The following is a 24,164-nucleotide window of genomic DNA, read 5'->3' on the forward strand; positions in this document are numbered from 1 at the left end:
AGCCTTCCTTCCCCAGGTGCGCACCGCCTCCGCGGAGCTCCGCTGTGCGCTTGCGCTCGGCACCCGTGGGAGCCGGGCCGGCAGAGTTGGAGGAGCGGCGGCGGCGCCGGGGCGGTTTGCGCGGGATCGGAGCTCCGGGCCGACGCCCGCGCCGGGTTGGGACAGGTGGCTGCGCTGGTCCACAAGACCGCCTTTCTGCCCGCGATGGGCTGCTCCAGCAGCGCCCTCAACAAGGCCGGCGACAGCAGCAAGCTCCGCAGCGGTGAGCAGGGGACCCGGCCCCAACCCCGCCCGGGCCTCTGGATTCGGGTCGGCTTGCTCCCCGAGGGTCCGAAAGGTGCGACTTGTGTCCGCCCCGCCCGGCAGGGGGCGGGCTGCTCGCTGAGGACGGGAGTGCACCCTGAGCGCAGCGCGACTCCCTCCGGAAACCCGGAGCGCGGCTGCAGCCGCGGTGCGGAGGTCCCGGTGCGCCCCGCCGCACACGCTGCCCGACGCGGGAGGCCAAGGGCCGGGAGCGGGGTTACCCTACTCGCCGGGCGATCGGGGAGGTGGGGTTAAATCCCTACCGCGGTTGGCCGCGGGTTCCCTTAAACAGATAAGTATTTTCCTGCCCTTACAAGAGGTGCTCTTTTATCTCCTCAAAGTACGAACTTTCAGATTATATAAAGCTGCAAATTCCCTGGGAACCATTGGTTTCTGGTCGTAAGGAGAGACGTGGTACCTGTTTTTCTATCGAGAGCTTGCCCTCTCTTCCGCATTTCAGCATCAGAGATGGTAATGGATGCGCAGAGTACAGGTGGACATTCATTCCATCAAGTAGGTTCCTGCACTTTTGAAGAGGTCAGATACACTTTCCCCTATCCTTGGCTTCGGTTTTTCTTGACAAATATCCGTGCGATAAAAACTGGTCATAACAAGTATATTTTGAACGTCTATTATGTGATAGCCAGGTGCATGGCTAGATGCTGGAGATACAATTGACCGTACTTTTGGGGGTTAGGGATCGAAGAGATAGGTAATAAACACTTTAAATGATTAAGATAAGTTTCTGACAGTAAGAAGTGCTGTGAAAAAGAGAGCAGATTAATGAACTGGAGAATGACTGGGTTTTATGTGCACTTCTTAGATTTCGAATGGCTAACATTTTAGACCAAGTTTCAAAGGTTAAGCAAATTTCTTCAAGTTAGTTTGCATCATATTCAAGACTAACTCTAGGGGATATTTTATTTTGCAGTTAATTCCTTTTCAGAGGTCTTCTTTTAGTACCTGTGTTATTCCAATAACAGAAATGTCTTCCTCTCTGATTTTGTAGTAGAGAGCACAGGGTTATCGTGAATGCTGTTTCAAAGTTCACACACTGTGTCCTAGTCAGAGGTATGTTGTGTTGCAGTCATTTTCGTGGTGTATGATAAATTTATTTCTAATTTCAGTAGATAACAGAAAGAAGTAAAAAGTTTGGAAATAGGCAAAGTCATTAAAACCATATATTAAAGTGATTCCAAACCCTTTGTCACTGAAAACAATGTGAAGTGATGGAAAAATCCATTCCTAATGTGCAATACTTGCTAACCTTTCTCCTAAAGAAACAAAAGCCTCTGTACCCCAAACATGCTCTCAAGAAGCCAGTGCAAAATAATAATAATAATAATAAATTTAAAAATTTTTTAAAGAGGCTAGTACAAGGAGCAATTTCTTTGATGTTTCATTTTATGAAATCAGGTAGATTTTGCATTCTGTTCCATGATAAATTCTTGTTGGTTTCAATATGAAAAGCTGAGGAAAGTTGGTGCTTCAGGAAGATACACCATATTTTGGTTTCTCTTATCCCCTTCTGTGACCCCAGATATCCTAGGATTTGCATACTGATTTAAGAAGCAGAGCACTAGGGGCGCTTGGATGGCTCAGTGGGTGAAGCCTCTGGCTTTTGGTTTTGGCTCAGGTCGTGATCTCACGGTCGTGATCTCATGGGTTGTGAGATGGAGCCCCATCTTGAGCCCGGCCTCTGGCTCCACACTCGGCAGGAGTGTGCTTGAAGAGGCTCACCCTCTGCTCCTGCCCCCATGCGTGCGCTGTCTTGTGCCCTCTCTTTCTCTCTCTCGCTCACATAAATAAATAAATGGGGGTGCCTGGGTGGCTCAGTTAGTTAAGCCACAGACTCTTGATTTCTGCTCAGGTCATGATCTCAGGGTCCTGGGATCACCAGTGTGGGCCTCTGCACTCAGTGGGGAGTCTGCTTCAGGATTCTCTCTCCCTCTCCCTCTGCCCCTCCTCCCGCTTACTCATTCTCTCTCTCTCTCTCTAAAAATAAATAAATAAATCTTTTAAAAATCCATAAATAAATCTTTTTTTAAAAAGCAGAGCACTGGGCGCCTGGGTGGCTCAGTTGGTTAAGCGACTGCCTTCGGCTCAGGTCATGATCCTGGAGTCCTGGGATCGAGTCCCGCATCGGGCTCCCTGCTCAGCAGGAGTCTGCTTCTCCCTCTGACCCTCCCCCCTCTCATGCTCTCTGTCTCTCATTCTCTCTGTCTCAAATAAATAAATAAAATCTTTAAAAAAAAAAAAAAAAAGCAGAGCACTAAATCATCATTATAGATTTTTTTATTTTTTGAAGATTTTATTTATTTATTGGAGGGAGAGAGAGCGCGGGTGAGCGTGTGCGTGAGAGCGGGTGAAGGAGCAGAGAGAGAGAGGGATAAGCAGACTCCATGCTGAGCGTGGAGGCAGGGCTTGATCCCAGGACCCTGAGATCATGACTTGAGCTGAAATCAAGAGGTAGGAGTTCAACCAACTGAACCACCCAGACACCCCTCATTATAGAATTTTTTTAACTGATAAAAACATGACTCTGGGGAATGTTACTCTTAGGGAAGGACAAAAGTACCTAATAGGTGGACTAGGTTTTTAATCCTTTCAAAAAATAATGAATAACCTTGTTTTAAAAACAATTTGTCACCAGTATTAATAACCATCAACATAAGTCACACCCTTTCATTTTTTATTCTTGCTTTCCTCATTGTTCTAAGTTTTCCCGGATGTTGTTCTGAAAGAAATGTTAAAATGCCTGACAACCAGGTTTAGAGTGTAGAAAATTAATACGCTGCATAAATTGCTCAATGCACATATCAAATCAGTCAACAGGTGTATTTTGCTTCTGATCCCCAATCACAATACTCTCTTGTAATTGGATACTATTGTATGTTCATCAGCATTTCAACTCCATGATCTTGGAGGCTCAATAAATAATTCATTCCTGTTTCTGCAGCTCAGAACTTCTTTAAATCCTATATACAATCCCAAGTCTGTGTGTATGAGCTTTTACATTAAAAAAAAAATCCAAGTTTATTAAATATCCTGTACGTGCCTTTACTTACTGTACCGCTGGTGCCTAACAATACTTCATTTAATCTTTATGACAATCCTATGACTAAGTACTACAAGTCTCTCCATTTCACAGATAAGGAGCCCTGTGATCTTGGGCAAATTATTTACTCTTCAGAGTCAGAGCTAGGCTTTGAATTCAGGTACTCTGATTCCAGAGCTGGACCTGTTTCTCCTTAAACCATCTTGTGATAACTAGATTTAAATCTGTTTTTGCCTCAGATTACTCTGGATCCCTATTAGAGATGTGGTCATCCACTATGCAAACAACAAAAGAAATCTAATATAGTATAGTATTATAATTCAATAAGTTTAATAATATAATAGTTTTATCATAATCCCTAAATAAGATCTATAGTAATAAATATGATACAGTTGTGACTTACGTAATATATAAATTTATTATATATTAATATATTGTATACATATTTTAATAAGTATTTATCCCTAAATGAGTCAGTAAAATATGAACTCTATATTTACTTCCAAATATAAACTAGGGATATTTAGAAGATATTTATTTAACCCTAGAGATATTTTAAGCAGAGTACATAGATATAGAGAAACTTCCAGTGCCCACCCATAGAGATACAGATAATCTTCATATCATACCAGACATTTTTTAAATTCACAATATCAACCTTAAAACTGCATGGGTTGATGCTAAAATACGTGAACTAGCCTGTAGACTGGATTTGCATTGACAGTTCTGCCTACCTGAATTTTCTGTAACTGGCTTAAGAACTGTTATGCATGATGCAATATTAGCTTACAAGCAAAATAATCATTAAATAATGGGCTGGGCTAGATTACCTCTGAGATCTCTTCTAGCTCTAAAATCCTGTACCATTAAAATACGAAGGTACTTATTTTCTGGGCTTCAATTTAAATCAAATAGCAGCTATTTGGTTAGGTAGCTGTTAGGCTGAATAGGAAAATCCATTCTACTGATCACGTGGCTATGTTTGCTCTGACCCATCAGACACCAAATCCCACTGAGCTTCTTTCCCTCACCTCTGACGACTGACTCGGGAAAGAGGCGTGGGGGACCAGGACACAGGTGGATAGTCAAATAACTATCCAAGGCTATCAAAGTGTAGAACAGGGCCTGCTACATGGTAGTCACACATAGATTTTTACTGAATGCCCTAAAATGTGAGAGGAAAGAGGCTTTTCTTTCCAAAAGGACAATTAGACAGATGGAGTGGACCTTCTGGTATTTGTGGAATCAAGTTCTAAATATTGGGACCATCTTCTGTTCAAAATTTCTGTTCTCCTCAGCACCCCGAGGATCTGGTGGAATTTGAACACAAAGGTTTTGTTGATTTTATGGACTTTAACTAGGACCCATGGGTCTGTAGGTCTTTGTACCTGAACCTTCCTTCCTGTGCCACCAGCCTTCTGTGTACATGTATGATTCTTGCTCTGCTCTTTCCTAATATAAATGCCATCTGTTTCTGGCAGACTTCTTCCTGAGGTCTTACAGCTTAAGCACCAGCATGGACGAAGTAAATAGATGGTAATTATTGACAAATTCATTGCTAGGTTAATAGGTACATTTCCACTGATAGCTATAATCATTTGTTTATTCTACCCTCAACTCTCCACTAGCTGCTTGGAGTCCATGTTACCTAGGCAATAGGATGAGGCTTGAATTTCACGCTCTTATGTGAATTGTTCTTTGTACTGTGGAGATACCTTCAGCCTTCAGCCCATATTTTCACACAGTGACATTTCAGTCCTAAGTAGACAACATTTTTTCTTTGTAATTGAAGAATAAACATCATCAACATTAAAATTCATTTTAATAGGCTTGCATGCAGATATTATATATATAAATGGGATTTCTTCCTTTAAAATGCTAGAAGTCTGGACCAAGTCTTGTATGTGTCCCCTCTAGAGCCTGGCACACAGAGCTTGGCAAGTCTTTGTGGTAGGGTGGTATTACATACAGCTAATTAAAATGGAATATATGAAACGCATACGTGGTTCCAAAATTTGAAACCATTTGAAAAATGCATGCTGTGAAAAGTATACCTCCTGCCCTATTCCCACCATCTGCTTAGTTCCAGTCATACCCATGGGTAAATACTTTTATTAGGTAGGGGTTTTTTGGTATATTCTTCCGAAATGTGTTTATACATTGCAAATATTTTTCCCTCTCCCATCTTCATTATACAATGTAGTTTTTTAAAGATTTTATTTATTTATTTGTCAGAGAGCGAGAGAGCAAGTGAGAAAGAGCAGAAGCAGGGGGAGTGGCAGGCAGAGGGAGAAGCAGGCTCCCCTGTGAGCAAGGAGCTCAATTCCAGGACCGTGGGATCATGACCTGAGCTGAAGACAGACACTTAACCGACTGAGCCACCCAGGTGTCCCTATTTTTTACCTTGTTTTTTTTCACCTAACAAGATGGAGATCTTTCTATATTGATATATAGAGAATGTCTTTCTCCTTTTTTACCCTTGCTTAATAATCCATTGTGTGATTTGTTTAACCAGTCCCCTATTGATGGACATTTGGTTTGTTTCCAGTCTTTCTCTTCCTGTTGCAAACAAGGCTGCATCAAATTCCTTTATATATACATCATTTCAAATGTGTGCTAGCGTAACTGTAGAACCATTTCCCAGAAGTGGCATTACTAGGCCAAAGGGTCTGTGCATTTATGATTTTGATGGATAACTGCCTAAATGCCTTCCTTAAGACTTGTACCAATTTATTCTCTCATCAACAATACGGTAAGTTTTTTTTTTATGAAATTGAAGGATTTTTGAGATTAGTGCAGCCACATCAAAACATGGGCTTGGAGGAGAAGGCAGGAGACAGGTAGGAGCTCCCACTTGGTTCCAGGTACTTTCATCACTTACATACAACACTCAGTGCTCATCCCAACAAGTGCCCTCCTCAATACCCATCACCTGTTTAACCCATCCCCCCCACATCCCCTCCAGTAACCATCAGTATCAGCAAATACAGCTAGGAAACTGCAGCTCAGCGAGGAGAAATAACTTGCCCAAGATCTCAGAGCTAGCAAGTGATGGGGCTGCAGCCTAGTACATGTGACTCAGAAGCCCCTGCTCTTCTCACAGTCCAGTTCCATCTGGTGTCCAGCCACACTTCTGCCATAACTCGTTGTATGGCCTAACCTGTAGGAAGAACACAATCCATATCTATTCAGTGGGTGCATGGATGGATGGCTGGATTGACAGAGATGGGGATTCAAGGAGATGAGGGTACTACTTAGAAAAGCCAAGGGAGAGTAGGAATCAGGACCCAGGGAATAACAAACTTGGAAGGCAACACTGGCTGAGGTGGGCTTGGGAAGAGAGTAGGTTGTGAGGAGGGTCTCCTAATCAGGCAGGAAAATGTCAACACAGCCAAACAAAGCTTCATTGTGTTCTTTTAAATCATGCGCCTGTAAGTTTGCCACATGTCCCAGCTACTGCACACAGTTTCACTTCTGTGTTAATGTTTTACAACACTGGGTTTAAAATAAAAACCTAACACTTGTGGGGGGTTACTGCAAGGCTCACCAAAACTGATAAAGAATGTCAAACTTGGCCAGGCTTCAACACCTGGTGTGTTTAAGGGTATATAGTTCTAGGTAATTTTTTGTTTTTAAGCAAAATACCAGAATATAGTTCTCCAAGTGAGCGTTAATGTCTGGAAAGTATCAAAAGTCCTCAGAAGCTTCTTTACATTCCCAGGGATGTTGCTGTTGTTCACGTTCCTTGATCCCCTCCTTGGGAGTTGCCATCTGGCTCTAGAGTTCATTCTTTTGTATATATTCAAGGGTATCAGAGGTTTGCCCTTTAAGGATGAAGACTGAAAAAAAAAAAAACCCCACATTTTAAAAAAAGATTTATTTACTTGAGAGAGAAGGAGAGCGACTGAGAGCATGAGCAGGGGGAGGGGCAGAGGAGAGAAATCCTCAAGCAGACTCCCTGCTGAGCACGGAGCCCCATGCTGGGCTTGATCTCAGGACCTGGAGATCATGATCTGAGCCAAAATCAAGGGCCGGACGCTCAACCGACTGAGCCACCCAGGTGCCCCACATTGTTTTTAATAGCTAAACATCTATGGGAATTGCTTTATGAAGGTGGACAAAATAGGCCCGGTGATGCTAGTATGCTCAGAAACAAGGAGTGGTCATTGGAAATAGGCAAGGAAAAGAAAGGGCAGCCTGTGTCGTAGGGGCAAGTTCAGCTGACATCACTTTCTTCCCCATGGAAGGGCCCAAGGGGCTGTGGGTCCCCAGGATAACTGGGCTGGGCTGCAGTGACTGGGTGGCTAGAGTCCCACACTAGGAAGGATGACCTCTTTTCTCAGACTACATACTCAGCAGTCTCTTTGGCTGCTCCTCTAGCCTGGCTTCTCTAATAAGACAAAAGACCTCAAGACCCGATACCATGTTCTTTATTCATACTGAACACTTCTTGACATTCCAGTATGTATGGCCCTGAACACTTGCTTTAAGATGAGCACATCATATTAGGCTAGATTAGATAAGTGAAGTGTCCAAATGCACATTAAATAGGGAAGTCAAGATGCAAGAAGATCGAGAAACATCTATAGACAACAAAATGACATCCCTGCCCTCTCTATCTACTTTAGGGTCACCAAAAGTCACATTTCATTTACAAACAATGTACTCTATAGCCATGACAGTAGAGTTCAAAGTGGGCATCAAAATAGCACCAATTAACATCATCTAAGATAGATATAAAATGAACTTGACCTCATAAGCCAAAGATTGAAATGACTCATGATCAAGAGGCTGCTCACCAAGCCTTCTGTGTGACCTGAGATCCTAGCCTTTCCTGGCTTCTTTGCAGCTGTTCCATATACCTCTCCTCCAGCACCCACCCCCCCCGTGCTTCCCAGGCCCCTCTCTTTCAGTGATTGACCTGCCTCCTCTCCATTAAAAGAAAGGTCCTTATATACAATGGAATATTATGCAGCCATCAAAAGGAATGAGATCTTGCCATTTGCAACGACGTGGATGGAACTGGAGGGTATTATGTTGAGTGAAATAAGTCAAACAGAGAAAGACATGTATCATATGATCTCACTGATATGAGGAATTCTTAATCTCAGGAAACAAACTGAGGGTTGCTGGAGTGGGGGGTGGGGTGGGAAGGATGGGGTGACTGGGTGATAGACACCGGGGAGGGTATGTGCTCTGGTAAGCGCTGTGAATTGTGCAAGACTGTTGAATCTCAGATCTGTACCTCTGAAACAAATAATGCAATATATGTTAAGAAAAAAAAAAAAAGAAGAAGAAGAAGGTAGCGGGAGGGAAAGAATGAAGCGGGGGAAATTGGAGGGGTAGACGAACCATGAGAGACGATGGACTCTGAAAAACAAACAGGGTTCTAGAGGGGAGCGGGGTGGGAGGATGGGTTAGCCTGGTGGTGGGTATTGAGGAGGGCACATTCTGCATGGAGCACTGGGTGTTATGCACAAACAATGAATCATGGAACACTTCATCTAAAACTAATGATGTAATGTATGGGGATTAACATAAGAATAAAAAAAAAAAAAAGAAAGGTCCTTGGGATCTACTTCTTTGAATGCACCATCAAACCAAGTTTTTGTTTGTTTGTTTGTTTTGTCTATCAATTAATTGTCTGCCTTCTTCCCAGCATTTTCCCATTTGGGGACAATACTTCCTCAAGCCCATAATATATTTGTCCTTACATTCAGTGAAAAGGACCTTCCTGCCTTATTCAGAGGCTTGCCTTTAAAACATCCTCCTAAAGGGTCGCTGCAGGATGAAAACATTCCACACTTTGCAGACTGCCCTGATTGATCTGTCCTTATTATCTTCTCAGCCTTGCCCAGCTAATGCTCCTCTAGCCTATTTATGGTGACAGAAACATATCTATCTGTTCCTATGTTGTCTGTATCAGAGTGTCCCAGCCTGTGAGGATGGGTTTTAGCGTGCCAGCATTTCTCCCAGCCTTTAGGGCAGCTGGGCAGGGTCTGGACAGCGTGAGCCCTCCAGGTGCAGCTTCCTCCTTCTGCCCCAGTGTGCTGCACAAACATCCTATTCTATATGAGCCATGACATTAAAGAGATCAGGAAGCACTGGGATGTGCATTCCAACGCTCTGTCATTTTCACTGGCCGTGGTTCTTCTTACTGGAGAGGACATCTGCCTTCAGCCACCCCAGCAAGGACCTCTGTTGAAATGTCCTCCCCAAACCATTCTTGCTGTCGTTGATAATGATAAGGAACTCTTTTTTTCTTTAGTTGATTCTTTGGGAGGGCCTTATTCTTACTGTTGCCATTTTTCCTAAGACTGAGAGGAACCACATAGTTTCTTTTCCTTTGTTTGCACCAGAGTAGTAGCCTCTATAGGCTAGATGGTTATGAGAGGCTCCGAATACCCATATACTTTGAACTAGTGTGTGCGTGTGTGTATGTGTGTGTGTGTGTAAATTTCAACATACTGGGAGGCAGTATAGGTTGCTGATTAAGAATATGCATCTGGCTTCAAATCCTGGTTCGTGATTACTTACTAGTGGTGTGACTGTGAGCCACTCAATCTCCTTGTGCCCCAGTGACTTCATCTGTAAAACAGGATTAACAGTAGTGCCTATTTCATAGACTTGTTCTGAGGAATAAAATCAGTTAATACATATAAGGCACCTAGAAGGTAGCCTAAGTGTTGCCTAGTATACGGATTGGCAAACTAAACTTGCCTGCAGGCCAGATCTGGCCCACCACCTGTTTTTGTAAATAAAGTTTTACAGGAACACAGATATGCCTAGTCATTTACATATCACAGGACTGCTTTCTCCTCACCGTGACAGAGTTGAGTCTTAGAGGAGCAGCCCTAAGCCCGCAAAGCTGAAAACATTTGCTGTCTGTCCCTTTACAAAAAAAAAAATTGCTGACCCCTGCCTAGAATATTGTCTAGTAAGTCCTCAATAAAAATGATCCATCATTAACACCAATTTTTAGTAAATCTCAATTTTTCTTTTTTGCTTTTCCAAGATCAACTTTTTTGGTTTTTTCCTCAAGATCAAGTTCTAGATCCCCAAGTTTGTTGATTTTTTTTTTCTGACTTTTTTTCTTTTTAGTAAAAGAAACACTTTCTGACTTTTTTCTTTTTAGTAAATTTGTAAAAGAAAAGGGACTGTTAAAAATATTAAGTTAGTAATAGCATAAGTGTTACAAAAATAATAAAAAATCATAAAATTGGTATGTGAATGACCAAAGTTTATGAAACAGTTTTTCTAAAGTTATCGGATCTTATTTTGCTAGGTTACGTGCTCTTGTATTTTTGCTGCTATACTTAAAAAAAAACAAAAAACAAAAAACTTTTAGGACAGTTTTAGATTTATAGAAAAATTTTGAAAATAGTACAGAGAACTCCCACAGACCCCATATACCCACTTTCCCTTATTATTAACATCTTATGTGAGTAGGGTATGCTTGTCACAATTAACGAACCAATACCGATAACATTATTTTTTTTTAAGATTTTATTTAAGAGAAAGAGAGAGCACGAGTGGGAGGAGGGGCAGAGGGAGCAGGACAAGCAGACTCCCCCGAGCAGGGAGCCCTGATGTTGGGCTCGATCCCAGGACCCTGAGATAATGACCTGAGCCGAAGTCAGATGCTTAGCAGAGTGAGCCACCCAGGCGCCCCCTGATACATTATTCTTAACCAAAGTCCATGCTTTATTCAGATTTCTTCAGTTTTTCTCGAATGTCCTTTTTCTGTTCCAGAGTTCCATCCAGGATTCCACAATGCATTTAGTCATTGTGTTTCCTTAGGCCACTCTTTTTTTTTTTTTTTTTAAAGATTTTATTTATTTATTTGACAGAGAGAAACATAGCGAGAGAGGGTACACAAGCAGGGGTAGTAGGAGAGGGAGAAGCAGGCTTCCCGCGGAGCAGGGAGCCCGATGTGGGGCTCGATCCCAGGACCCTGGGATCACGACCTGAGCCGAAGGCAGAAGCTTAACGACTGAGCCACCCAGGCGCCCCTCCTTAGGCCACTCTTGACTATGATAGTTTCTCAGACACGTTTTAGATGACCTTGACAGTTTTGAATACTGGTCAGGTGTTTTGTAGACTATCCCTCAATTGGGATTTGTCTGCTGTTTTTCTTACAATGCTCCTGGGGTTGTGGGTTCTGGGAGGAAGACCACAGAGGTAAAGTGCCCTTCACACCACATCATCTCAAGGGTACACATTCTCAATGTGACTTATTACCGCCTCGTAAACTTCTCTAATCCTCTGTTTGGAGACTCTGAAGCTTGGAAAAGGGTGAGTGTAGATTTTTGTTTTATACTCTAGTCTTACTGAAATCTAGCTTAATCATTTCCGTGATTCTTGGTCAAAACTGCCTCTTCCTAGATCAAAGCTTTTTCTTATGCCCTGCTTTATGAAGAAGCTCATTCAATTCAATTTTCAAATGTCTGTGCCAGAACCCCATGCTGGCCTCCCAGGTGCTTAGGACTGTCAGGGGAAGACAAGTGGCTTTTCATTCTGGAAAAGAAAATCCCTCACTTCCCTCAGTGCCATCTGTACTGTTTCCTCACAATGGAGGCAAAGTCATCTGAATTGAATGTGGATCCCTAACCTAAGAGTAGTAGCAGTGGTTAGCTGAAAGCCTTGGGGTCCTACTCAGTCTGCCACTGCTCTTCTGGTACTAGGGGCTCAGGGGGGCACTGACCACCCACATATCCCTTGTGAATATGACTGCTCTGTTGTAAAATTTAAGTATTCGATCCCAGTCCCGAATTTGCTAACTGCTCATAGGAATACTCCCCTTCTCAAGCACAGGCACCTGCTCCTGGCCATGGGCCTTCGTACCCTGCACCCTTACTGAGTCAAGCATAGGCACCATGGCTGAGCTAGGAGAACAGCCAGCTCACATTGGTGTGGCCACTTGCTCGCAGCTCTTAGAGCGCAAGGTAGAACACGTATTAACCTTAAGTTCAGAGGAGAAATCAGAAGACTTCTTTTTCTGGACCTCGCTGAGGAGGAGGCTTAGCAAACCCAGCCAGGTCTGTGAAATGAAGGAAGCTTGAGAAAAATCTCCCTCTCCAGTGTGGAGCTCTCTTAGACCAGCCCGGGCCCTTGATCCATTGCTAAGTCAGCATACTCACCTCATCTCTAGTGCTGACTATGACATGCGAGCATGAGGATGGAGACCATACCCAATGTCTGAGGATGAGCAGCAGTGCCTGTGGAGAGTGAGGGACACCACACCCAACAGTTCTGTGTGTTCATCATCCACTTTTGTCTTTCCTAGCTAGCTCCTTCCTGCCTGGGTGACCCCAGAGTACGGCCATGGACACCCTATCCACATGGGGATCTTGTCCAAATACAGATTTTGGTTCAGTGGGATCTGGGGTGGGACCTGCGAGTCAACAAATACACAAACAAGCAAAAAAATAACTCCTGGGTGCTGCTGATGCTGCAGGTTCTGGGCCCACAATGTGCGTGAAAGCACCTAAATCTTCCAGGTGGAATCAGACTTCGCTGGGCTTGACTCTGAGTTCTGCCACTCATGAGCAGTGCACTGCTCCTAGCTGAAGGTTCATGATCTGTCTGTGCCAGAATTTTCTCCGCTGTGTAATGGGGATAATAACGGACTTACCTTGTAGAGTTTTTAGGAAGATTGCATGAGAAAATCCACAAAAAGCATGAGGCAAAATGCCCTAATAAACATTAGCCACTGTTGTTCTTCCTAGAGAAGCAGGGTGGGCGAGATCTGTTGGCGAGATCAAAAAGCTTTGATCTAGGAAGAGGCAGTTTTGACCAAAAATCACATGCCCATAACGTGGGCATGTCAGAGACATGATCTTCACTTTCTCTCTCCTCTTCCTTTTTCATGGAGATGCCCTTGATTTTGCAGACTAGATATCTGCCCAAATGCTGGATCCCCATGTGCCAGTAATGAGCATCAGTCAGTGAAACTGTCTTTTCTTCGTGGTGAATACTGTTGATAATTTCAAAAGTGATGTTTTATGCAACAGCTTCTTTGAAATAAGAGTTTCTCTTCTAGGAATCGAAAAAAAAAAAACCCAAAGGAAATGAAATTGGAACATTATTTCTGCAGGAGGTGATAATTTGTCATTACTTGGCTCTGTAGCTCTTAAATATCAGCCTTTCCCCTCTACAGGCCCTACATCTCCACGTGGGCTTGTCAAGTGTTCCAGAAGTGTCTCTCCAACGTCATGTTCTTGTTTCTCTATAGTTAAACCTCAACATTAGGTTTACCTTCAAATTTGATCGAATATACTCTGAGATGGTCAAAACTAATTTTAGATATGTCAACACAGAAAGTTCTGTTAAAAAGAGGGCTTGTCCGATTTTTATTTACCCTCTTTAGGACTTTTTGGCCATGGTTTCCTACTTCAGTTACATGGGGTTTTGCTTAAGTTCACCTCTCTTCAAAATGAATGCCCTGTTAACATCTGCCGAATGACAGAACGCACCCTTGAGGATGAGCACACGAGGAGAGTGTTTGTAGACACTTTGGTGGAGAGAAAAGGGCAAAAACATCTAGAGCAGCACCACTGGTAGCTCCACAGATACTTGTTGGATAAATGATATGATGAAATTGAGGACAAAGCAAAATAAGAAAAGGAGAAGATGAGTAGACTCTTCCCTGGGGGCTGACACCTGCTGCATCTTGGTTCCTAAAGCTCCAAAGCTAAAGAACCTAGAAATGGTGGCAGCAAGGGAGAATACCAGGGTGCCCCTTTCTCACCGATTCTCTAGAAAACCCAGCAAACAGGCCAGTGGGGTCTTTGGGATGCCTAATATGTCGCAGCCATGGGATAGGAAATACTGACCTCAAGTTTTTCTCCTTGCTGGGTAGGAAACTTTTCATTTCTGATTAGGGTGATGAACTGAGTTGAAAAGCTTCCATCATAATGTGAATTTCAGGTATGTTAGCTCTCGTTCTAATCCCTTCTGTAATGTTGCCTAGTATTTCATTTCTTTGTGTGCCTATCACAACGGTGCTTACAACAAGGATTCTGTTAGTTCAGCTGTCAAAATAAATTTGTGCATGGATCAGCTTACAACAGAACCAAGAGAGATAATGAGCACCAAAGGATTAGGCCCAGAGCAGTGTATGATTTGATAAAATGTAGGGTTCAGAAAACAGACACATCTTTAAACAACTTTGGATGTGGAAACAATGCATCCCTCCACAATATTTATTACATAATAATACAGATTAGGCATAGAATGTCTCCTGTGTGTGGACAGAAGATCTCCCTGCTTTTCAAGTTAGCGTGCTAGAAGAAATGATGTAGTACCTTCTTCTGCCTCAAGGAGGAATGTCTGGGATTCACAAAACCACGTGGGCAGAGCAGGTTGAGATTGTTGGGTGAGAGGGAAGGCATAGGTACCACGTTGTACTTAATGAGGGAAGTAGCTAGTATTTGAATCTCCCTGCAGACAGTAAACTGGAGGATAGCAGAGACCAGATCTTCCTGCTCAACTGCTGTGAGCTCTGCTCAGCTCAGAGGCGGCATCTAGTAGGCACTTGAAGACTTGAAATCGGTGAATAAGTGAAGTCAAAGCCAACAAACAGAATGAAAGATATTTATTTATATAAAAGCTCAGTGGGCTTCATTAATGCCCGTCAGGTCATGCCTGATATTGTGAGTACTATCCCATTATTGATCAATAATCATGTTTTAAAACTTACCGTGGTAACAAAATGATTTTGTAGGTCAACGTTGATAACTTTCTAGTGTTTAGGGGACTGTTTATCCAAGCTCCTTAATGTTGCAGTTCATTTTTTCTGTTGCTAAGTTAGCTATAATTTATTGGCAGGGCCACCAGGAGGCCATAAAGGACCTTGGTGAAATTGGAGAAAGGTGCCCTCCCCAGCCCTGACACATGCAGCCTTGCAGGTGCACAAAGGCTGGCGTTCAGTCCTCCCTCGGCCCTCGGCAGGACACCCTGTGTAGTGGGAAATCTGCTCCCGCATGGCTGTTGCTGCCCCCAGCTTACCGAGCAGGTACCGAGCACCTGCGCACATCACACACCGTGTTGGGGACCTACGCACATTATCACCTCAGTCAGTTCTCTGAAGAGGCCTGAAAGGCAACTGTCATATCCCCATTTTGCAGATAAGGAAACTGAGGTCTAGAGGGGTTAGGACTTGTCCAGATCGCACCATCAAATAAATGGTGGAATCAGGATTCACATCCAATGTCAGAACAGTCTGGAATGCACTGGTCCAGCTGAAGAGGAGGGGGGTTAAACAAATCCAGAAATTGTAGTTGCCTCAGCAGCTGGGGATAAAAATCTTCTGAAGGATAGAAATCTAGTGCCTGAAGGGAAGTGTTTGTGGTGACTGAAGACTTCAGTGGTTTGAAACTACCATTTGTTTTCAAACTTTTCATTTATTTACTCCGATCTCTATTTCTGAATAAGCTCAGAGAAGGGTACCGGTATCGGAATGAATGATTGCTTTATTTTTCTGTTTGTCCACCATCATCTCTTTCCTGCTAGTGCCATCAAGTGAGGTCTAATGCCAGTGATGGCTAACGTGATTGTCACTTGGTGGTGCCAGTCACTGAGCTAGTGCTTTCCACTAGCAAGATGACGCATGAATCCTCACAGCAACTCTGCTAAGACTGTTCCCGCTTTACAGGGAAACTGAGGCGCAAAGAGCCGTCATCAGGCTAGTGAGTGCAGGAATCGGGACTCAGATGCACTACATTATGGGTGTTGTTTTCAAGGTCATATGATCTCTGTCCTCTCTTTTAGAACAGATTACCCTCTTCTTTCACATAAGAGAAAGAACTTTTGGCTATTAGTTAAGAACTATGACCTCCAAAATACAGTCATTTCAAAATTCAAGCAGAACACAGTTAATCAATATAAATACAAAATGAATGTCACTACCCTGAGAGCATTCTCTCTCTCTCTCCTTTATTTTTGGTGATCATTTTATTTATTTCCTTTTTCCTCTAAGTTATTAAATTCCAGCTAGTTAACATACAGTGCAATATTAGTTTAAGGTGTGGAATTCAGTGATTCATCACTTACATACAACACTCATGCTCATCCCAACAAGTGCCCTCCTCAATACCCATCACCTGTTTAACCCATCCCCCCCCATCCCCTCCAGTAATCATCAGTTTATTCTCTATAGTTAATATTTGGTGATCATTTTAAAGATGTTTTATCTCCTTTGGGCTACCTTAGGAAAATATTAGAGACAGTGACATTCTTCTGTAATATTTCCCAGTTTGGTCGACAATTTTCAGGTTGTATTATAAGAATATTATATGTTGAGGACATTTGCCTACTTCAAGTTTATCCGTAAGATTAGGAAAAGTACCTAAGAATGAAAATTGACACTGTGATCACAGTCATGAATGTTCTAGTTATGTGGCAAAAATTGATAGATCACTTGTGACACTCCTTGTGGATAAATAACTTTTCACAAAGCTTTTGGTTTTGGAGAAAAAAACTTGACTTAGTCTGATAGCATAATATGTCTTTCAAAATATAAAATTGAGTGACTTTGTTTTGGGTGTGTTGTCACATCCCCCACAGCTTTCTGCTCTAGAAGAGTGATGCCTTTGGAATGTACCCACAGCTGCCACAGCTGGATGAAAGGCATTCATCTCATTTAGCTGACATTACTAATCACTGTAATAACTATTTTACCAGCAAATATAATTTGGCAGACATCTGTGATTAGTATATTAACACATTTCCTTGTTAATTCCCTAAGGCGACCATCACCAAAACATCCCTTGTGTGATCTAAATGAATTGTCATAATGAGTTTCTTTATAGGCCCGAGAAATCACATTTGTTAAGTTGCCTAAAGTGCTACTAATCTGAAAACTTCATTCATGATGAGGCCTGAGGGAGAGCCAAAAGATAGCCCTTCTCCCTGTTCTGACATATGACCCCCAGGGCCCACCGCCAGAGCCCAGAATCTCCCCCAGTCCTTCCCAAACTGCTGCTCCAAGCCTCAGCTTGAATTACTCTCCACCCAGGGCTTCAAACCCAATACCCAGAGGCAGGGTGGGAAATGATTTGATGTGAACAAATGTATTAAAAAGAGAAACAGGGGCGCCTAGGTGGCTCAGTCGGTTAAGTGTCTGCCTTTAGCTCTGGTCATGATCTCAGGGTCCTGGGATCGAGCCCCACGTTGGGCTCCCTGCTCAGTGGGGAATCTGCTTCTCCCTCTGACCCAACCCTCTCATGCTCTCTCTCACTCACTCTCTCTCAAATAAATAAATAAAATCTTTAAATAAATAGAAGCAGTTGGAAGTGTATTAATGATAATACACAAACTAAGGAAGTGAAGAACTATGACAATTATTAACTCAGGGAGAAACGAAAAAGAATTTACACAAAGTAATAGCTTACTGTTTGGCTCAGTTCCTCCTAGCAGACATATTCGTTCGTTCTAGGGATATGTACCTGGATATTGATTTATCCAAATTACAACACAATTCCTATTTTCAATGATTGCTAATATACAATTGCTGAATTGAAAGGAAATGTGAATGTGTAAAGGGAAAGGGTGGGGGGTGACAGAGGTGGGAGAAGAAGGAGCCCAAGTCTTTATTTTTCATAGCGGGAGTGAACTGAAATGCCCCAACTAAGAGAGCATGAGGTAACAATTTGCTTAGAGATACAGAAGAAAAATATCCCTCCAAAACAGCTAAATAAATTAAGATCCTTGCCCCTAGGGAAGGGGAGATGGGTGAGGAGATCCGAGTATTAGTTGAGCATCTTACATTTGATAAGCAAGATGTATATACACATATATAACTGGGGTGGGGGTAACTTAGGGAAAAGGAATTAAAAAAAAAAACGAAAAGAGAAACAATCTTCAGGGAAAAAAGGATAGAAGTATATCACCTAGAGGCCCATTTTAACATGTTGGTTTATTTTCTTCCAGTTATTTTCACCCTCTGTTTGTGATTGTCTTTCTCTTCCTCCCTGTTTCCCTTCCAGGGATCAACATTGCTGTAATCATAAAATGGAGAGCTGACTTACTGAGCACTTAGCTGCACGGCAGACCTTGTTCCAATACACATTTTATATGCATCATTTCATTCGATTAACCCAACTGTGCGTGCTGATATTTTAACTTATATCATAATTATGTTCTTACATTAGCATGTGGTCTTCATAATCATCTTTTTTCATGGTACGAGAATATTCTATCCAGCAGAACATGTATCTTTTCCCCAAATTATTAGACTTTAGTTTGCCAGCTCTTCCTATTATAAAGAATACTGAGATGATATACTTTGCCCTAAGCTTTTTCCTGACATGTATGCTTAAAGAGTAGAATCATGTTGCCCACATGTGGCTTGTCTTAAACTGTCTAGGGCACTCTCACGTTCACTGTCTAATGTGATGCCTCGTGCAGCTCGGAGACAGGTAGCAGAGAGAGCGGCACTGTCGTTTTACAGACGAGATACTTAGGAGCTAAGTCTTCAAGGTCACACAGCTGGAGGAAGAGTCAGAATTAAAATGCATGGTTCCCAACTCTTTCTTGATTTCTGCCCCCTGCCCTCCCGCCCCCCGCCCCAGTGAAATGAAACCCAGGCTGAGCTCTCCCTGTACTTTCCTTTCCACACATGTTGGTCTTCACCTAGTGGAGCTTCTCTGCCATGGGGCCCTGTCCTTTCACCGAGGGCCATTTCTGCTTCAGGAAAAAGTAAGACCTCTCTAGCAGCCCAAAACCACACTTCTTCTGAAATCTTCCACCGGGGCTAAGGAGGAGAAAGGGCAAGAAGGGGAAATAATAGGAGAAACCAAAGTGCAATGTGCTTACTTAGAAAATGGGGCAGGAACTGTGAGAAGGTGTCTGAGGAGCAAACAAGAAAATACTGTGGTTTGGGGAGGACCTTAACGCTTAAGATAAGGTGTTTGAGCTGAAGACAGTAAAGAAGTATGACTTAGGGCGTCTTAGGATCATGGTACGGCCTTTCTTTACTCAATTGTACACAGGACTTTCTTGAATGTTAAATCTACTTTTTTTTTTTAGAAGATTTTACTTATTTATTTATTTATTTATGGGGGGACAGAGGGAGAGGGTGAGACAGAGAATGTCAAGCAGACTCCACACTGAGCACGGAGCCCGACATGGGGTTCTATCCCACAATCCAAGACCATAATATGAGCCGAACCCAAGAGTTGGATGCTTAACAGACTGAGCCACCCAGGCGTGCCTAAATCTATTTCTTGATGGTGATATACTTTCTCAGGCTAGAAACTAACCAATAATTTGATTTTTTTTCTTTCTCTTTTTCAAATGAATGATCAACAAGTAACTTTAAATATGTACTTTTTTCAATCATAGAAGAAAGTGAGTCCTGCTTTGCCCAACCCAAACCACATACACTAGGAAAAGGATCTACTCTTTATGGCAAGGTACAAAAGGAAAGTCCTTCCCCCCTCGAGAAGCTCAAGATTTCAGCAGTGTCTACAGCTAATGGTGTTAAATCCCTCCATGAACAGCCCCTAGCAAACGATGCTGCAGATCCACCAGGATCCACAGAAGAGACTCAGCCTCTAGACAGACCTGAGGAGTCTGGGCCGCCTCAGCCAGGTGGTGAAGATGATACCTTTTCTCCTGTACCTGGAGAAAAGAAGAAAGACATGGGAGCAATGACAGAGGCTCAGCATTTAAAAGGAAATGCTGAGACTGAATCTGTAGAAACAGACACCAAGTACCAGCCTTTGAGGACCACAGGAGAGAGGGACTCTCCGGGCGCAGTGGACGGTAGTGAGAATCCACAAACTGCCAGAGAGATGAAACCTCTAGGAACAGCTGAGAAAATCCCTCCTCTGGAAGCAGCTAGAAAGCCACAACCTCAAGAAGCCATGGGAAAGGGTGAACAGACCCAACTCCCAGAAACAGTTCCCAAGGAGAATGAATCTCCAGAAGTATTGGAAGGAAGTCAGTTTGTGGAAACAGCTGAAAAGTGGCAACTTCAAGAAACATTGGGAGAAGATGAGCAGTCCCAACCTCTCGAAACCATTCCCAAAGAGAATGAAACACTGGAAGTATTGGAAGGAAGTCAGTTTGTGGGAACAGCTGTAAACAATTATTTGCTCCATAAAACTCCTGAAGGTCCCGGAAGCATGGAGCAGATTCAACCTGAAGGAATAATAGTTGGAAGCATGGAGCATCCAGCAGGAATTCTAGAAATAGGAGCAAATATCGAAATGGTCAGGAAAAATCACACTAATGAAGAGGACCAACACATTGAAGGTAAAGTTAGGCTGGTTGTTTAGATGTGCTGCATAAGAAATCATCCCTGGGGATCTCTATTTCAGGTGGTTGGACTTCATTTGACCCAAACCAAAAAGGCTTCCATACCTGGAAAACAGGCTTTTGGCTTGACTTTCCAGAAGAAATTTTCTACACTTGATCTTAGCCAAATGGCTGAGAAGCAATCCAGCAAAAATTTTCTAAAGCATAGTCTGTGTCCAAAATTTTTAACCTGGAGTTGTCATTGTTGAATACAATTGGTTGTTGAAGGCAACGTGTTAAAAGTTTTGAATTTTTCCAAGTTCACTTTTCATCAGGCCCCATGTATGGTATGAGGATCCAAAGTAGAGATGAATAGGTGGCTAATGGAGGAACTCACCTTCTAATGAAAGAATACCCAGCTAAGGGATCTTACAGGGCAATTTTCATCTTTGCCAATTTATCCTAGGAAAAAAATTACTGTCGGTCTGCTTCTGTCCTCCCACTGGCTTCTTGTCTCTATAAGAAGACTTAGAGACAATGTATTACGTTTTGGCGTATGTGTTTTTAAAATGTACTTTACCAGCATAAAAAAATGGTATCTATACTGTTCTTTATTGGAGTTATCATTTAAAAAAATAACATTTCTTCTGGGGCATGATTTACATTTTGGTAAATTTTAGCTTCATACTATAGTATAATTAAGTCAAGCATTCATCCATCTGTTTAATTCATTTATGACCACAGCAGTTTTTGAATGCCAATCATACGCCAAGTGCGGGGGGCGGCGGGGGCGGGGGTGTAGGAATAAGAGATAGGCCCTGTTCTCCAGGGCCTCACAGTCTGGTGGGAAGAAGCCAGAATTTAAACAAATTACCACAATCTGTTGAGGTAAGTGTTTTAATGAAGGTGTATAAAAGTGCTCCAGGAATAACAAGGGAGGAGCAAGTAAAAGCATGTATTTGTTGGACTAGGTTGGCAAACTCAAGTCGTTAGGGCCTAGGATAATGATAGTGAGTCAAGTGAAGGGCACATGTTATGTCTTGGGGAGTCCTGGGGACTGTAGTGAACAGGTACACCATCCTATCAAAAGAGGCAGCTGCTTCTTGGCTCCATCCATGAACATGGGGGCCAATGTTGCCCATACTGACTTCTTAGGGAGACAGATTTGTGTCTACAACGTCCAGACTTTTATTTATTTATTTTTTCAGATTTTTAAATGTTTGCAGTCTTTAAATGTTTAATGGTTGTTTTCTTTAAACACCATCATGGCCCAACAAAATAGGTTTCTGGGCATGCCTAGACCACCTTTTCCTTTAAATATAAATGGAACTTTGTATTTATAATATGTTCTGCTCTCATTTCTTGGGTAATTCTGCAGCCTGATTTTATGTAGGGGGATGCCAAGATAGGAGATGTTAAGTGACATCGGCCATTCAGAGGATCTGAGAGAATCAGGGCAATTGCCTTTCTTGACCCCACCAGAGAAACTTACTAATTAGACGTAGAGAGCAGGAACTGCCCCATTGGAAACCAGCTGTCGGGTACTTTATTGTTAATGCCAAATGAGCATCTCCTAATGTCTCCTTCGCTTACTTTTCCAGGTGAGACAGGAGAAAAGGTTGAAGCAGAGATGGAGAATGACAAAGGAAGTGAAGGGCCTGGAACAAAAGAAGAAGAAACAGGGGAAGCTGTGGATCTTTCAGCGGCCACATAGATTGGCATGGTTGTAGAAGGATGAACGGACAGTGTGTTGTAACAGAGAAAAATAGAGTGAAGTGTGTGGGTACAGATCTTATCTTTCAGTGTCTACGTATTTTATACAAAGAGTGTGGTTATCATGTTCTTGATTACATTGTTCCATAAAACTGCTAAGCTGTAAACAGTTTTCTTAGGCACTTAGAATAGTAATACATTCAAGCTTACAGCTGCCACAGCCAATAACAAGTAGGGTATAGGATCCCCGGAGGGTGAGGGTGTTTTCTTCATTGTGGTAATAGGTCTATTCAGTTTAGAAAATGAGACCCTAAAAAGAAGGTATAAACCTTAGATATAGGTGGTTGGAGAAAAGAGTTAGCACATTTTAGGGAGCTCATGATGGTAAGGTTACACAGTTATAATTACAATGGGATAAGAATGAACAACAGTGTCAGGGCAAACTATACCTAGTGTTTCTTTCCTGTTGCGGAATTTAAAGCTGGTAGGAACCTTGGAAAGTGTGTCCATCTAGTCATTTTCTCACCTTGAATCTGTCTACTGCCGTAGACTCTTATTTATCATGATGTATTAAATGTGTTAACAAAATCCTTGTCAAAGGAATGCAATCTCTGGTGCTACTGCAAGATCAGGCGTTTCTATACTGAAAGGCTATACATTTTCCCTGTGCCATTTTGAATTAGCTGTTGATTTTGCACTTACGTGAAGGGTTTCAATTGGTGTTATCCTTTTGACTGACATTAAACATATTTTAAATAAATTGACTTTTGGGGCGCCTGGGTGGCTCAGTCGTTAAGCCTCTGCTTTCAGCTCAGGTCATGATCTCAGGGTCCTGGGATCGAGCCCCACATCGGGCTCCCTGCTCAGCGGGAAGCCTGCTTCTCCCTCTCCCACTTCCCCTACTTGTGTTCCTGCTCTCGCTGTGTCTCTCTCTCTCAAATAAATAAATAAAATCTTTAAAAAAAAAATAAATTGACTTTTAAATGTATTTCAGAGGCAACAAACAATAAGAATTAAAACCTAGATTAGTGAGGCGCCTGGGTGGCTCAGTCGGTTCAGTGTCCTACTCTTGATTTTGGCTCAGGTCATGATCTCAGGATTTTAAGATTGAGCCCTGCTTGGGGCTCTAGATGCTGAGCTTAGAGTCTGCTTAAGAGTCTCTCTCTCCCTCTCCCCCTGCCCCTCCCCACCCCACCCCTGCACGTGCTCTGTGCATGCTCTCTCTCTCTAAAAACAAACAAAACACCTAGATTAGTTGCCTATGTGAAGTTTATTCCTTGGGTCCTGTTTTTGGTTTTTGTTGTTTTTAATTTACTGTGGTTTAATGTTAGGCTTTAGAGGCAGAAAGAAGCTAAGAAATTAGAATTTAAAAACCATTTATAATATTTCATTAATGTTAAAATGATGCACCATTGAAAGCTACTTTTTAAAAATTCTTCCAAAATTGCCAAGGATTTTGGTGAAAGATCATACATGAATGGTAATGATGATAGCAATCTTGTCCACCATTCGGTGCCTTGTGTTTATGAATATCAGGATAGAATTATATTCTGGAAACATTTGGTGTCTTTTCTTATTTGTAAATATCTATTTTAAAGGTAACTGTTCAGATGAATTAACTAGACTCTTTTACTTTAGCTTTTATATTAAAATGACTACTAAGATAACCTGTAATTAATTTTAAGAATAGAGGATACAGGGAAGAATTATCAGCTTTATTCTGATTTTAATATTAGTTTATGTTTCTGGCTTTAAAGAGTTGAAGTAGACTACAAGAGGAGGTACTTGAGTAGATGACATCCTCCTTTCTGCAGAGTGGCTGGATTGTGATTTTATTGAGAGCAAGGAC

At 42.4% G+C, this 24,164-nt stretch overlaps 1 protein-coding gene across 1 annotated transcript; it reads left to right on the forward strand.

The window, feature by feature from the left end:
* Positions 1–204: 204 nt before the first annotated feature.
* Positions 205–22,316, forward strand: ERICH5 (glutamate rich 5). The gene is made up of 2 exons (XM_021688708.1): positions 205–262; positions 22,204–22,316. Exons 1-2 carry the CDS (start codon positions 205–207, stop codon positions 22,314–22,316), a joined length of 171 nt encoding a protein of 56 aa, XP_021544383.1.
* Positions 22,317–24,164: the final 1,848 nt, after the last annotated feature.

The sequence above is a fragment of the Neomonachus schauinslandi genome, chromosome 4 (genome assembly GCF_002201575.2).
Source record: "Neomonachus schauinslandi chromosome 4, ASM220157v2, whole genome shotgun sequence".
Taxonomy (NCBI): Eukaryota; Metazoa; Chordata; class Mammalia; order Carnivora; family Phocidae; genus Neomonachus; species Neomonachus schauinslandi.

Excerpts from the sequence above, each read along its gene's own strand:
- ERICH5 (XM_021688708.1), top strand. The coding sequence starts at position 205 with ATGGGCTGCTCCAGCAGCGCCCTCAACAAGGCCGGCGACAGCAGCAAG. Across the intron at positions 263-22,203 it reads CAGCAGCAAGCTCCGCAGCG|GTGAGACAGGAGAAAAGGTT; the intron begins GTGAGCAGGGGA and ends TTACTTTTCCAG.